The 14261-nt window shown below is 43.6% G+C and overlaps 1 protein-coding gene across 20 annotated transcripts in view; it reads right to left on the bottom strand.

Moving 5' to 3' along the window:
* The window catches only part of MGAT4D (MGAT4 family member D), a 121052-nt gene that overhangs the window by 46632 nt on the left and 60159 nt on the right, over positions 1-14261 (bottom strand). For 19 of the 20 annotated variants that reach the window (XR_010601787.1, XR_010601786.1, XR_010601788.1 and 16 more), the window contains one exon: positions 2599-2739. Coding sequence is in view for 17 of the 20 variants with exons in the window: in XM_065597734.1 (XP_065453806.1) it covers positions 2599-2739 (141 nt within the window). In the remaining 3 variants the exon portion in view is untranslated. Of the gene's footprint in view, positions 1-2598; positions 2740-7829; positions 14244-14261 lie in introns of those variants that run through there. The other variant, XM_065597742.1, reaches the window with a different exon arrangement.

Consider the following 14261-nt stretch of genomic DNA (forward strand, 5'->3'; position numbering starts at 1 on the left):
TGGCAGTGGAATACAGATAGGGATCACACATCTCCAAGAATTTCCAGTTACAGTAAGTAACCTCCATTCCATCTTCGAGTGCCGGTCCCTATGTGTATTCCACATATGAGTGATAGTCAAACAGGAGGGAGGTGTGAGGATGCAGTTGGCATAGCAGTCTGTAATACTGCTGTCCCCACAATTGCTTGCGTAAAAAGAGGCTTGGACTAATGTGTAATGTTTCATGAAATTATGGCTAGTGCTCCAGATACCTATACTGGACATCTGTAGGGTGGCTCTCTCTCAAAGAGATGCTGTAGAAGTTGCTTGTGCTTTAGCAGAATGGGTTCTCACCTCATCTACAGCAGAAATATGCACCAGTTGATAAAGAACAATGCAGACAGAGATCCACTTAGAGTGGATCTGAACAGATAATGCTTGTCCTTTAGATCATTTCACTAAAGCAACAAATAGTCTAGGCATTTTCCTGATTCTTTTTGTCATCTGCAGAAAGAATGCCAAAGACCCTCAGATATAAAGAGAAGCATCGGAAGCATGAGGTTTTAGAAAGAATACTGGTAAGTGAATAGACTGATTCATATGAAACGCAGGAATTAACTTAGGGATGAATTTTGGATGGAGGCAAAGGGAAACCTTCTCCTTATGAAACGTGGTATGTGGCAGATCTGCCATAAGCACTCCCAGTTCACTCACTTTTCTGGCTGATGTGATGGCAATTAAGTGACTTTCATGGAGGTGCAGGACATGGAGCAAGTGGCTAGCGGTTCAAAGGGAGGTCTGGTAAGTACTGAAAGAACAAGATTAAGATCCCATTGTGGTGTTGGTTTCACCATCAGTGAGAAAGTTCTAATGAGACCCTTCAGGAATCTGGTTGTTGTTGGATGAGTAAAAACAGCATCCTTAAGAATGGAAATTGATGACTGCTGCAAGGTGAACCCACAGTGCACTAATGGAAAGACCCAACATCTTGACAGTGAGTAGGTAATCTAAAATAAGAGTTCCCACAGATTGTGCAGATAATTGGTTCTGTTGTGACCATGTGGAGAAATGTCTCCATTTTGCCAAATAGCATTTTCTGGTGGATGCCCTTTTGCTTTGATTAAGAACAGATTGCTGTTCAGGCCTTTAAAAATGAATGCTCTAAATCTGATGCCCACCCAAATACCAGGCCATGAAAAAAGGGCCTGGGTTGCGATGTCTAGCCTTGCTGTTCTCTTGATTCAGATGATCTGGAAAGGATCCAATGCTTTTGGTTGAGATGGGTTGAGATCCCCTGAAGGTCTGAAAACCAAAATTGTCTGGGTCAGTTCTGCACAATGAGAGTGACCCAAGCTTTGTCATGGCAAATTTTTCTTAGAACTTCTGGTATCAGTGGAATGGGAGGAAAGGTATATCTGAGGTGGTCTGTTCAAGGTTGCAGAAGGACCTCACCCTTGGAGTCCTGGCCCAGAGCTGGTGTGGATTCGACTTTTTTCTCTGTTTTTAATAGATCTTGTGTTTGTTTGAATTAAAACATTTTAATAATAGATTGTTTTGAGGTAAGATCACTGAGGTATATCTGGAAGGGAAGACAACCTCCTGACATCTGGTGAAGGAGAAAATGGTACTATGCAACCTCCTATGCATGCCACCCAGATACTATAGTCAGGAGGGATATGGGAAAAGTTGATGGAGGAGTGGCAGGAAATGGGAAGCAAAAGTACACTTTTTAGTTAAGTTTTAAGAAAAGCAAGCTGTTGTCCTGCTTCCTCTAAGAAGGGTACAACAGAATAATGAGTCCCATGGGATTTTTATGATATAAGCATTAATATTCTAAGAGAATAACCTTCCTAGCCTAGTAAGAAAAATGTATGTTTGAAATTTTTTTGAGAGAACAATTTAAAAGTTTGTATAGTTACTGATGTAAATTAAGCCTTCATTACTTTTAGCACCATGCTCACTCTGGACAATGTGATCATGAAGCTTCAAATAATACACAACTAAAAACAATTTCTGCTGACAAATTGTAGATGTCAGGTATGAACTAAAATTACTGAAATTCCCTAAGAAAAGATAATGAACTATTTTCTTCATGTTTAGTTGTTGTTGTTTTTTTGGGGGGGAGCGGATTTTCAACCACACCTTTAAGTTTCCCTTTACATTTTTTTGCAGGTGCAAAAAGAAGCAACTGTAAATTTGCACAGCTTAAATTTAAGGGCTCCTTAAATAAAAACACTGATTCTAAATTTAAATGAAAACCCTGAAAATAGTTAAGAACAATTTCCATGGTCACAGACTAATTATATTTAATAACTTTTATATTACTAGCAATACCTATAATAACCTCTGAGGTCTGAATACATATATTTCCCCAATGTTTTTTCTACCGAGTACATGCACAGAGAAGTTTGCAACTGTACAGTTAGTTGCTAGGCTGTTAGAACTTATTTTCAGAAAAAACATGTACTGAACTACTGTAAAGCATTAAGTGGTATTTTCAAACAGGTATAATAAAGATAAAAATATATATTAATAGGCCAAATTTTGAAACCACAAACCTTGTATGTCTCTTCAGAGCGAAAAGAAAAATGCCACCAAATATTAAATTTTAGCTCTCACCTCCACTTCTCCCTTGTCCAATGACAACATTTGGGTAAAGGCTGTTTTCATGCTCCCGGAGGTGAGGTAGGTAGTAATGTATGTTTGTAAGATGCAAAGGGAGTTTGCTGGTGAGATTTAACACTTTCCACTTCATAGCATCTTAAAAAACAAAAACAGAAGGGGACTGAGGTCATTATTCTGACAAATATTTTCCCTCAAATAAAAGTATAGCATATTACAAATGCAAGCTTATTAAATCAGAGCCATTTTATCAGAGATTACTGTGGGTCAAATCAATTCTTCTTCATGGTGATGAATGATTAGATTTACTGTTGATTGCAGAAGTTAAAGAGCAGTTCCTTCAATCAAAAATAAGTTTCCCAAAGTCTCTGATGGACTGCAGGAACAGGCCCCAAATGAGATTATTATTATTATGATATGTTTGTATTACAGTTGGTCAGAAACATTTCCTCAGAACAATTTGCTGTCAGAAAATGCCATTTCAACAAAACCAAATTTTTTCATAAAATTATACGGATTTAAAAAAAAATTAGGAAAAATTGCAAAAATTGTTTTGAAATTGTCAAAGTGTCCTGGTTTGATATTTTTGGAACAAAAAGGTTTGATTTCTCATTTTGACATTTAATTTTATATAAAAAATTAAAATGTCAAAATCGAAACACTTCATGTGTATCAAAATGTTTTGTTTCAGCTGACCCAAAACATTTTTTTAAATCATTTTTTTTTTGCAGGATGGAAAATTAATTTTCTGACCAGCTCTAATTTGTATTACAGTAGCACCCAGAAGTCCCAATCATATTGGGATCCTACTGTATTAGGATTTCTACAAAAAACATAGTAAGAGAGATTCGCTGACCAGAGATCTTACTGTTAAATGCCCCAGTCCTGCAGCTGCTTGCACATAGGCAGACTCCTGCATCCATACACAGGTCCACTGATTTCAGTGAGGCTCTGTAGGTGCTCTACTTATGCATAAACAGTTGCAGGATTAGGCCTCATTTGAGAAAAGAGCCAACAAGTGGGTGTAACAAACAATTGGAGAGGATAATTTTTGTCAGTTGTAAATAAACAAGAAATATCATTAATATCAGTAATTCCTAATCCATAACTTTCAGTGTTTCCCAGCAGGCAAATGGTGAACCTTCTCTCTTAGAATGCAATACATGGAGTTTTTCACTGAGCACATGAAGGGCCTGAATCGGATGTCCTTATACAGTTAAAACTCCCATTGTTTACAAGGACAATGGGACCATGACCTTTAAACAGATATTGAGCAAACAAAAGCTGCAGTAGTGAAGAGTAATATGTAGCACTTATTTACTCTTGAGTCGTCAGAATTTAAAAAGGGGGGGGAAGTGACATTTAATTAAAATACTTACCAATGTTGAAATAATCCAAATGTGAATTTATAAAAATAATCCAAAATTATCAAATACAATCAACTGAAGTCGATAATTGTCATTTGCTAACTTTAGCTGTCTAGATGTAAATATTACATTTCTATGGGCTCCAGTTTTGTGATACATTATTCAGAATAAATGCTAGGAAATTGCTAAAATATAGGATTAGAAAAGCTACTAAAAACCTATACAGCCTGTTCCTAAAATCATTCAGAGGTCAATTAAACTGGTGAAACAAAAATATTTTCCACTTACCAGTAATTAATAGAAGGCACCCAATGCGCAAAGATGATGGATACCATTAGGTAAACTAATAAATATTTGATAGGACTAAATGAAAGACCTTACTCTTTGTTTTGTTTTAAGAAAGGCACATGAGCAGCAAAAGATCTTTTTCACTCAAATGTGTACCTGCTAAGCAGCTAGCAAGAAATCATTATAAAACTTAACTTTACCAGGGCTTATTTCTGCTGTCTTGACACAGGTCGAACTCCTATGTACATTATATGAGAATTCTGCCTGTGTCATTCCCTCCCTGTCCCTGGAACTACCCATGCTCATGTAGGTATATATGAGAACAAGCACATATATAGGCCTGAAAGAGAGCAAAACTCCTCTGATTTGCCTGAGAAAGGACTGAGAAGACTTCAGGGGCCATATCCTCAGCTCTGCTTCTAGAGATTTTATACTTTTCAGTCTGTGCAAAACACCCAGAAAACTGGAGTTCTGATGGTACTGGGTAATCTCCAAGTTGCACAAACCCATCAGTGGCTACACACCCTCCCTGCATGCCCTCATATGGTGTGGTGTAGTGGAGCAGTGGCTCTGCCTCTGTTTCCATCCTGGCCTTGAGCCAACAGCTTTCAGGTTAAGGTGACCTGGCCCTCCAGCTAGGTCAGATAAAAGTTCCATCCCTTCCAGAGTACCCAAAGTCCAAAATAAACACAACTCTTCCAAACCCTAAGGGGAGTGGGGGAGGGCTCTCATAGGTAACCATTCCTGAGTTCCTGGCCCCAGCCAACCTTCCACCCACAGTGAGAGCCGAAAGTCTGCTCTTCCTCCCAGCCAGCCACTTTTTTAGCTCATGTTTCAAAGTCCAGCACCTGTTTCAGGTGTCACAGTGCTGGGCTAACTCAGCTCCCAGCAGTCCTTTAACTTGTTTAACCTTTAACAGGTTATATACACCCCGTCACACCACCATAGAGCCAGAATAGCCATATATATGCCATGTTGGAGAAGTGATAGATGGGGCTAGAGTTTGTTGTGCTTTGCAAATCCTTGCTGGTATGTCATAAATTAGTCACCTTTCTCTCCCCTACCTCCTGGAGCTCCACCAAGTCTGAGCTTGATGGAACTGAGCCCCAAGCCTTGGTCCAAGATTCTTTAGGTTTTTTGACAGGAGCATAATGTTCCAAAACTTTTATTCTAATGTTTGAATATACCCTCCCTTTTGAAAGGTCTGTGTGTTAACTTTTAACCCATTTCAAATTTTCCTCTAAAAACAAACAAACAAATAAATTTGTTAGTCTCTAAGGTGCCACAAGTACTCCTGTTCTTTTTGCGGATACAAACTAACACGGCTGCTACTCTGAAACCTATCATTTGTTTTGATAGTCAAAGGGTTTCTGAGAAGGACATCTCCCTGCTACGAAGAAGAAGATTCAAAGTCAAACATATCAACAATGTGGCTTGATTAATCTTCAGAAGTTGTTTTACCTCTCTCTTTAGTGTTGACTTTCTGGGTAATTTAAGAAATAATAATAAAGAAAGGTAAGCTGTTAGAAAGGGAAGGAAAGAATGGCACAAAGTGAAAAGGGAAGCAAAACTATATGCCAGAAATAAAAATAGGAATGAGCAGACTCATGCCTAACACCTCTGGTCATAATGCAATAATATAAGCACTTGATGCTTGTAGTTCTTGAAAAGCAGTTATTACATGGTATGAATCTCATTGTGCTTCACAATGAGTTCCTTTCATTGCAGAATTTCATAAAATGGATACCTGAACCAAAAAATAATTGCTAGATACTTGTGAAAGCACATAGGCCATATTAAGATATTACAGTGGCTTACATTTATACATCACTTTTCATCCAAAAGTATTTCAAAACGCTTTCCAGCAATGGGTACAGACAAATTCATACCCATAATTATCATGACTGACATACAAGTAAAATGTGCACTGGCCATTTCCCTCTGAAGTTAACCAATGTACACTCACAGTAATTACTACCACTGTGGGTATGTCTACACTACAAACTTAAGTCAACCTATATTAGGTAGATTTATAGCCACAGCAGTAATTACTGCAGTGGTGCATATCCACTCTACCCTCCTTGGATTGACAGTGTGTGTCCTCACCAGAACTGCTTTCACTGACCTAAGAGGATCAGCATGGGGAGCTGACAGCCCGTCTCTCAGCTCTGCTGGCAGCTCTCTGACGGGAGCCTGGCTGCCCCACTGCCTCCTGGACTCCTGGCAGGCTGGCGCCCCCCACCTCCTGGGCTTTCTATTCCCCGCCAGGAGCCTGGGGAAGTCACCCACAGCTTCTCCCCTACCCGTTCCTTTCCAGAAACTGGGAGCAGGGTCAGCACCAGGCACCCAAGCACATGCTTGGGGCGGCACCTGGTAAGGGGCGGCGGGGGGAGCGCGGCGCAGCATTCCGCAGGGGGGCGCTCCGGCGGCGCGACGCTGGGGGGGGCGGGCTCCGGTTGCGTGGGGCTCGGCGAGGGGGCGGCGCGGGCGCAGTGCTGGAAGGGGGTTCCGGCGGCGCTCGGCGGGGGGAGGGCTCCGGCGGTGCGGTGCTTGGCGGGGGGGGCGGCGCGGGGCTCGGCGCTCAGGCGGGGGTTCCGGGGTGCGGCGCAGGTGCGGCGCTGGAGGGGGGTTCCGGCGGCGCTCGGCAGGGGGCGGGGGCGGGCTCCGGCGGCGCGGCGCTGGGGGGGGGCGGCGCGGGGCTCGGCGCTCGGGCGGGGGTTCCGGCGGCGCTCGGCGCGGGGGGGGGGCGAGCTCCGGCGGTCGGCAGGGTGGCGGCGTGGTGCTCGGCGGGGGGGGCTGGGGGCGGCGCTTTTTTTTGCTGCTTGGGGCAGCAAAAAAGCTAGAGCCGGCCCTGACTGGGAGAAGCCACTCGGGCTTCTCACCACTGGAGAGCAGGGTCCAGCTGCCCCTAGCTTCGCGGCCCCCTCTGCCTGCTCGTTCCTCACTGGGAGCCAGGCAGTCTTGTCAATTGCATGGCTCCCTGGGCAGGGAGTGGGCGGGGGGGGCTACTCGGGCTTCTCACCCCAGTTTGCTGTCCAGAGCAGGATCCAGCTGCCCAGCTCTCCAGTGGAGCAGGGGCTTTCTTGTCAATTTCACAGCTCCTGCCGTGAAATTGACAAGACAGTCTATGTAAGGGATGCAGTGTCTACACAGACTCTGCATCACCCTAACTACACCAACGTAAGCCTTAAGCCTCTTGTGGAGGTGGAGTTATTATGTCGGTGTAGTAGGGAACTGGCATTGGTGGGAGGAAGGCTGTAGTGTAGAGACTGACATAATTTAGGTTGACATAAGCTGCCTTATGTCGACCTAACTGTGTAGTGTAGACCAGCCCTGAAGTGCAGTCCACACTGAGGTAGGAAGACAGAAGGCATTCTACACCAGAGTTATACAGCAGTGAGTTCTATCCAACACAAACAGTAATAGCTTTCCAAGCTGCATGAACCCTGAAAAGCCACAGCTCCACAGCTGTTAGCTCCATAACAGACTTATTGATTCAGAAATGGAAATGTTGTCCATCATCAGAAGGCAATCCCCGAAGCACCCTAAAACAAAGAAAAAATTATTACTAACCTTTCGTAACTGTTGTTCTTTGAGATGTGTTGCACATGTCCATTCCACTCCAGGTGTGTGCGCACCCCGAGCACAGTTGCTGGAAATTTTTCCCTCAGTGGTACCTGTCAGGGCAGCTCGAGCGCCCTCTGGTGCTATGTGCTCATTGTGCTGGTATAAAGTGCCCAGCCGACCCCGTACTTCCGCCGTTCCTTCCTTCCAGAAGACTCCTATGGAGAGGGATAAGAGGACGGCCTGTGGAATGGACATGTCAAAGAACAACAGTTACAGAAAGTTAGTAACTGTTTTTTCTTCTTCAAGTGATTGTATATGTGCATTCCACTCCAGGTGACTCCCTAGCAGTTGAATAGGTGGAGGGATTGGAGTTCATGGACACAAGACTGCAGGAAGCTTGATCAAATTTGGCATCATCTCTGGACTGCTATATGATGGTGTAATGGGAGGAGAGTGTATGCACCAATGACCAAGTCGCTGCTTTGCAAACATCCAGGACAGGGATCTGCCCGCCGAATGCTGCTGACAGTGCTTGCGACCTTGTGGAATGAGCCATTGGGATATCTGGAAGGCGGCACCCCCGCCTGATTGTAACTAGCATGAATGCAAGACTTAATCCAGGATGAGACTGTCTGCGAAGAGGTCAGGAGACCCTTCATCTTCTTTGCTACAAACAGTTGGGTGGACTTTCTGAATGGTTTAGTCCATTCTATGTAGAAAGCTTGGATGTTAGGCGAGCCCTATGAGTGAAGGTGCTGCTTCTCCCTCTTTGTATGCGACTTAGGGTAAAAGACTGGAACGTAGATTGCCTGATTGTTAGAAAATTGCGTTACCACCTTTGGTAGGAAACTGGGGTCAGGTAAGGAAAAAGTGGGTAACTGAACTTTGTCTTTAAAGAAGACTGTGTATAAAGGCTCTGATGTGAGGGCCCTAAGCTCCAAAACCTTCCTGGCCAAAGTGATGGCCACTAAGCAAACCACTTTCCAGGAGAGGTACAATAAGGAGCACATTGCCAACGGTTCAAATGGAGGTCCCATAAACTTTAATAAGACCAAGTTCAGGTCCCAGGGAGGAAATGGCTCTCTTATTTGAGGATATATCATCTCTAGTCCCTTCAAAAATTAGATGGACATGGCATGTGAAAACATGGACTGGTTATCCTTGATAGAGGAGATAGCTAAATCATGCGTCTGCAGGTGTAATAGATACTCAAGTATTTCTTGTAAGGATGACTACGTGGGTGAGATCCCGCTTTGGAACACGCAGACCAAAAACTGCTTCCACTTGTAAAGGTAAGTAGCCCTGGTTGACAGCTTCCTACTCCCTAGTAGAACCTGACAAACTTCCGCTGAGCAAGCCTGCTCTTTGAGGTTTAGCCATCAAGCTTCCAGGCTGTTAGGTGAAGGGAGCTTGGGTTCAGGTGGAGCAGTCAACCATGGTCCTGAGAGATCAGGTCCAGGTGTAACAGAAGTGGGATTGGAGTTACCACTGAGAGGCCTAGCAAAGTGGCAGAACCAGTGTTGGCAGGGCCATGCTGGGGCTATCAAAATGACCTGGTCCTGGTCCCGCTTGATCTTTAGAAGTACTCTGTGTACAAGCAGGACAGAGGGGAAAAAGTGTAGTAAAGGTGTTCCATCCACAGTATCAGAAAGGCATGTGTGATAGACCCTGGACTGTGGCTTCACAGAGAGCAGAATTGGTGACACTTTGTTGTACTGGATTGCAAATAGGTCTATCTGGGGAGTCCCCCACTGCTGGAAAACATCCCTCACCACATTTGGGTGAAGGGACCATTCATGGTGACTCGAGAAAGTCCTGCTTAGGAGATCTGCCAGCTCATTTTGGGCTCCTGGAAGGTAAGAGGCCTCTAGGTTGACTGAGTGGGCTATACAGAATTCCCATAGTTGTATCACTTCCTGACATAGGCTGGAAGAGTGAGCTCCTCTTTGCATGTTGAGACAGAACATGGCAGCAGCATTGTCCATAAGAACAAACAAATCTCTGCCCGTAATATGCAGCAAGAAAGCCTAGCAGGCCAGGTGAATTGCTCTGAGTTCTTGGACATTGATGTGGAGAGAAAGTTCTTCTGGAGACCAAAGACCTTGAGTTCTGAGGAACCCCAAATGAGCTCCCCATCCAAGTGCTGATGCATCAGAGATTGGGGTCACTGACGGTTGGGGCCATATAAAGGGAACCCATGCACAAATATTGAGCAGGTCCACCCACCAATTGAGGGAGACAAGAACATGAGGGGGCACCGTGAGTACAAAGTCCAGATGGTGGCAGTTTGGTGAGTACACTGAGGCCAGCCAAGTGTGGAGGGGCTTGAGGCGCAGCCTTGCATGCTGCACCACATATGTGCACGAAGCCATGTGGCCTACAAGCCTCAGACAAGTTCTGGATGTTGCGATGGGATGGCCTTTGAGGTGTGCTATTAGAGATGTAGTTGTCTTAAAATGATCCTCTGGAATGTAGGCTCTGGCTTGAGAGCAGTTGAACACCGCTCTGATAAACTGTATCCTCTATACTGGAGAGAGGGTAGATTTCTACACATTTATCAAAAGGCCTAGAGACTTGACAATCGACTAGATGAGCCCAAATCTGGATACTACATGAGCCCTGGACCATCCCTTGATTAGCCAGTCGTCCAGATAAGGGTAGACCTGCACCCCTGCTCTCTTCAGAAGGCTACCACTATCACCATACATTTTGTAAACACCCTCGGAGCTGCACACAGGCAGAACGGGAGTACCATGAAGTGGTAGTGTCTGTGGTTCACTACGAATCTGAGGAACCTTCTGTGACCTTGGTATATCAATGTATGAAAATAGGTGTCTCTTATATCAAGGGCAGCGTACCAGTCCCAGGGATCCAGGGAGGGGATAATGGATGCCAAGGTGACCAGGCAGAACTTTAATTTCTTGAGGTAGCTGTTGAGGTGGCGCAGGTCTAAAATGAGTTTGAGACTTTCCTTGGCTTTTGGGATTAGGAAATAATGGAAGTAGAACCCTTTCCCTCTTAAATGCTCCGGAACTTCTTTCACGGGTCCCATCCAAAGGAGGGATTGAACCTCCTGGGCCAGAAGTTCTTCATGAGAGAAGTTCCTGAAATGAGATAGGGAGGGAGGACGGGACGAAGGTGTGGAAGTAAACTTGAGGGTGTATCTCACTTCCACCATTTTCAACACTGAACGGTCCCTGGTGATACAGAACCATGCACTGAGAAAGTGGGAGATGTGGTTGTAAACAAAGGAGAAACAGGGTCTGGCATCATGGGAACTGGTATGGCACCCTCAAGTGTCCTGTCAAAAGGCCTGCTTAGAGCCCCCTGAACGTCTAGGTGGGCAAGCACAGACGTTGAGATAGCAAGGGGTGATGGCCTATGCCTAAAACCCTTGCTTCTTTTTCTCTGCAGATCCTGACAGATAGGCGGTACAGAGTACAGAATGGGCTGTTGGGACATGTAATACTTCATTGAAGTCATTGGTGTGTACAAACCAAGGGACTTAAGGCTTGCCCTAGAGTCCTTTAACCAATGAAGCTTCACATCAGTCTGTTCTGAAAAGATCAAAGCTCCTTCGAAGGTAGATCCAGAAGGGTTTGCTGGACCTCCTGCAGGAGACTCAAAGACTGTAGCCATGAACTCCTATGCATGGCTACTGCTGTAGCCATGAAGCTGGCCACTGAATCAGCTGCATCCAAAACAGCTTGCAACGCGGCCCTTGCTACTGATTTTCCCTTGTCCACCAACATGGAGAACTCTTGCCTGGCATCCTGAGGGAGCAAGTCCTTGAACTTCTGCATGAGTCCCACGTGTTGAAATCGTATCTGCCTAACAACACCTGCTGGTTTGCAATCCTGAAGAATAAAATATTCTACCGAATAAATCCAGTTTCTTAGATTCCTTTGCTTTTGGGTTTTCACTAAAAACTGACTAAACTATTTACAACTATGGTCAGATATGCAAAAAGGAAAAAACTACAGAGCTTGCCAAAGCAAGGATAGCAGTTCCAGTGACCATCATGGGCCGTAAGAAGGAACTGAGGGGCACCGGGTTGGCTGGGCACTTTATACTGGTACTATGAGTGCACAGCACCTGAGGGCGCTCAAGCTGCCCTCACGGGGGTACCACTGAGGGAAAAATTTCTGCTTGGGGCCCACACACATGTGGAGTGGAATGCACATGTGCAATCACTCGAAAAAGAAACCCCAAAAACCTACTTACTGGGTGCAAGTTAGCAGAAACAGGACTCTGATTTCCTGTTCTCCACAACTCTCTGTTACCTGCCTTTTCCATTCTTTACCCGGGACAGCATGGACAGTGAAATTTACAACATGGACAGTAGAGTTGGTCAAAATTTTTCAACTAGAAAATATTTCTGCTTAAAAATAGAATTTATGGGAAAAATGTGACTGACAAAAAAATGCTACAAGAAATTTTGAAGGGAAAATTTCCATTTTGTTGTGAATTGAACCGCACATTTTAAATAGTTTTTTTCTTTTTTTCCCACTGAATACAAAAGAATGAATGATGTCTACGGCTTTTTCTCCACATTCCCCTCTACACCTTTTTCCATTCCTCAACTTTTCAAAACTCCCTCAACTAGGGAAAAGAGAGGAAAAAAGGAAGAAGTGAAAAAAATTGTGAATATTGTTAATTTTATTGCACCCAGTGACACAAAAGAGAAGAGGGGCCGAATTTGGGAAAATGAAAATTCAGTTTTTTCAAAAAAATATTTAACAAAAAGCTTTTTTTAATGTTTGGTTTGAGCCCTGTGAAATGGAAACTTCAAAATTTTTCACGAAATTGTTTTTCAACAAGCTTTAATGGGCAGAATGCTATAGACACTCTGAACCATTGTGTTGTTTAGGTGGGAATTCTCCACTCAGCCATCACTGTATTGAGGGGTGAAAAGCTGCTTCTTCAAAGATTGCCTTTCGCCACACACAAAATCAGGTTCTGATCCTGCAAGGAGCTCCTTGCAGCCTCGGTGCCTAAAAATGTATAAGGTATGATTTTGTTTTGTACGGGTAGAAAAAGTTGTTATTGCATATCTCCTTCTCTCCTCTCCCTACCTGGTTTCCTGTGTGGTACCACCAACCAGGTACAGTTTCCTAAATTCTTCCCCAGCTGACCTTGATTTCTAAATATGGAAAGAGAACTGCCCCAAATTATTATTTAGATCTCAGTCACAATCAGGCCCTCACTGAGGTAGCCATGGGGCAAAAATCGTACAACGTGGCCTCTACTCCAGAGTTTATAATCCAAGGCCAGATCCTGCAAACACCTAAGCATTTGCTTAACTTTAAGCTTGTGAATAATCCCATTGAGTCAATGTTGGATTTGGAACTAAAAAACAAAACACAAAACAAGTGAGGAAACAGGATAACACATACAGGCAAAGTGGTCAGGAAGACAATGATGCACATCTTAATTCCTCCTCCCTTTCAATTTTTAATAAAATATTTTAATTATAAAAACCCAAAGCTTTTTTCTATGTATATTTAACTCCATGTATTCTATTTGGAACTATGAGAAATAATTCTTAAATATTTTGTGTTGAGACCAGTGTCCCACATTTCAACTACAACATAAGATCCCTTAATCCATCTCCCCACAAGAAGGCAGCTCCTCTCATTCTCTCCATTCCCTCTTGCAACGGGATTAGCAGCAATGAGAACAGCTTTTGGAGAAAGCTGTGCTTACATCAACAGGGATGTGTGATGGCCAGCTCCTACTCTGCTTTACTGCTCCTCCAGGGGACAGGGCTAACTGCCTAATCCATCAGACTGCAACCACTAGAGTGGGAGGTAGATCATCCTGAGTATGTGCAGTAGCTGCTGAAGCAGTAGGGCCTAATGTGTTTTTGAAAGAGAAGTGAATAAAAGTTCTAATTAAATTACAGGGGAAAGTCAGACCAACCGAATATGATTAACTGAATTGGAATTACTTCTAGTATTTGTTGTCCAACTTTAAAAATGTACCAAAGGTGCGTGAGAGTGCAAAGATGCTAGAGAAAGAGAGACTTTCAGTAATGCATTCTATCTGCTTCTCATAAGCAAAGTAGGATGAGAAAGGGGGAAACATTTCATAGTTGTTTTTTTTTTTAAATGTCCCCTCTTTTGAAATTTGGGGAAAAAAGGTAAAGCATGAAGGACTCTTCACAAGACAAATAAAAGGAGAAAAGAATGATAGAAAAATGTTCTTAGAGTTCTCTCAGGTTCCAAGCAACCAATCCCATAAATTGTCACGCATTAGGTAAGTATTATTAGGACCTAATTAAAGAATGGTAAAAGTCTTCTCTCACCCTCTTTTTAAACATATAAGGGCCTGATGCTGCCATCATCAAAGTCAATAGATTTGTTCCCATTAACATTAGAGGAAGCAGAATTGGGTCCTGAGTATATAATAATTTAATCTCTTTAGGAAGAAAATTTT

This window comes from Chrysemys picta, chromosome 5, assembly GCF_011386835.1.
Source record: "Chrysemys picta bellii isolate R12L10 chromosome 5, ASM1138683v2, whole genome shotgun sequence".
NCBI classification, from domain to species: Eukaryota; Metazoa; Chordata; order Testudines; family Emydidae; genus Chrysemys; species Chrysemys picta.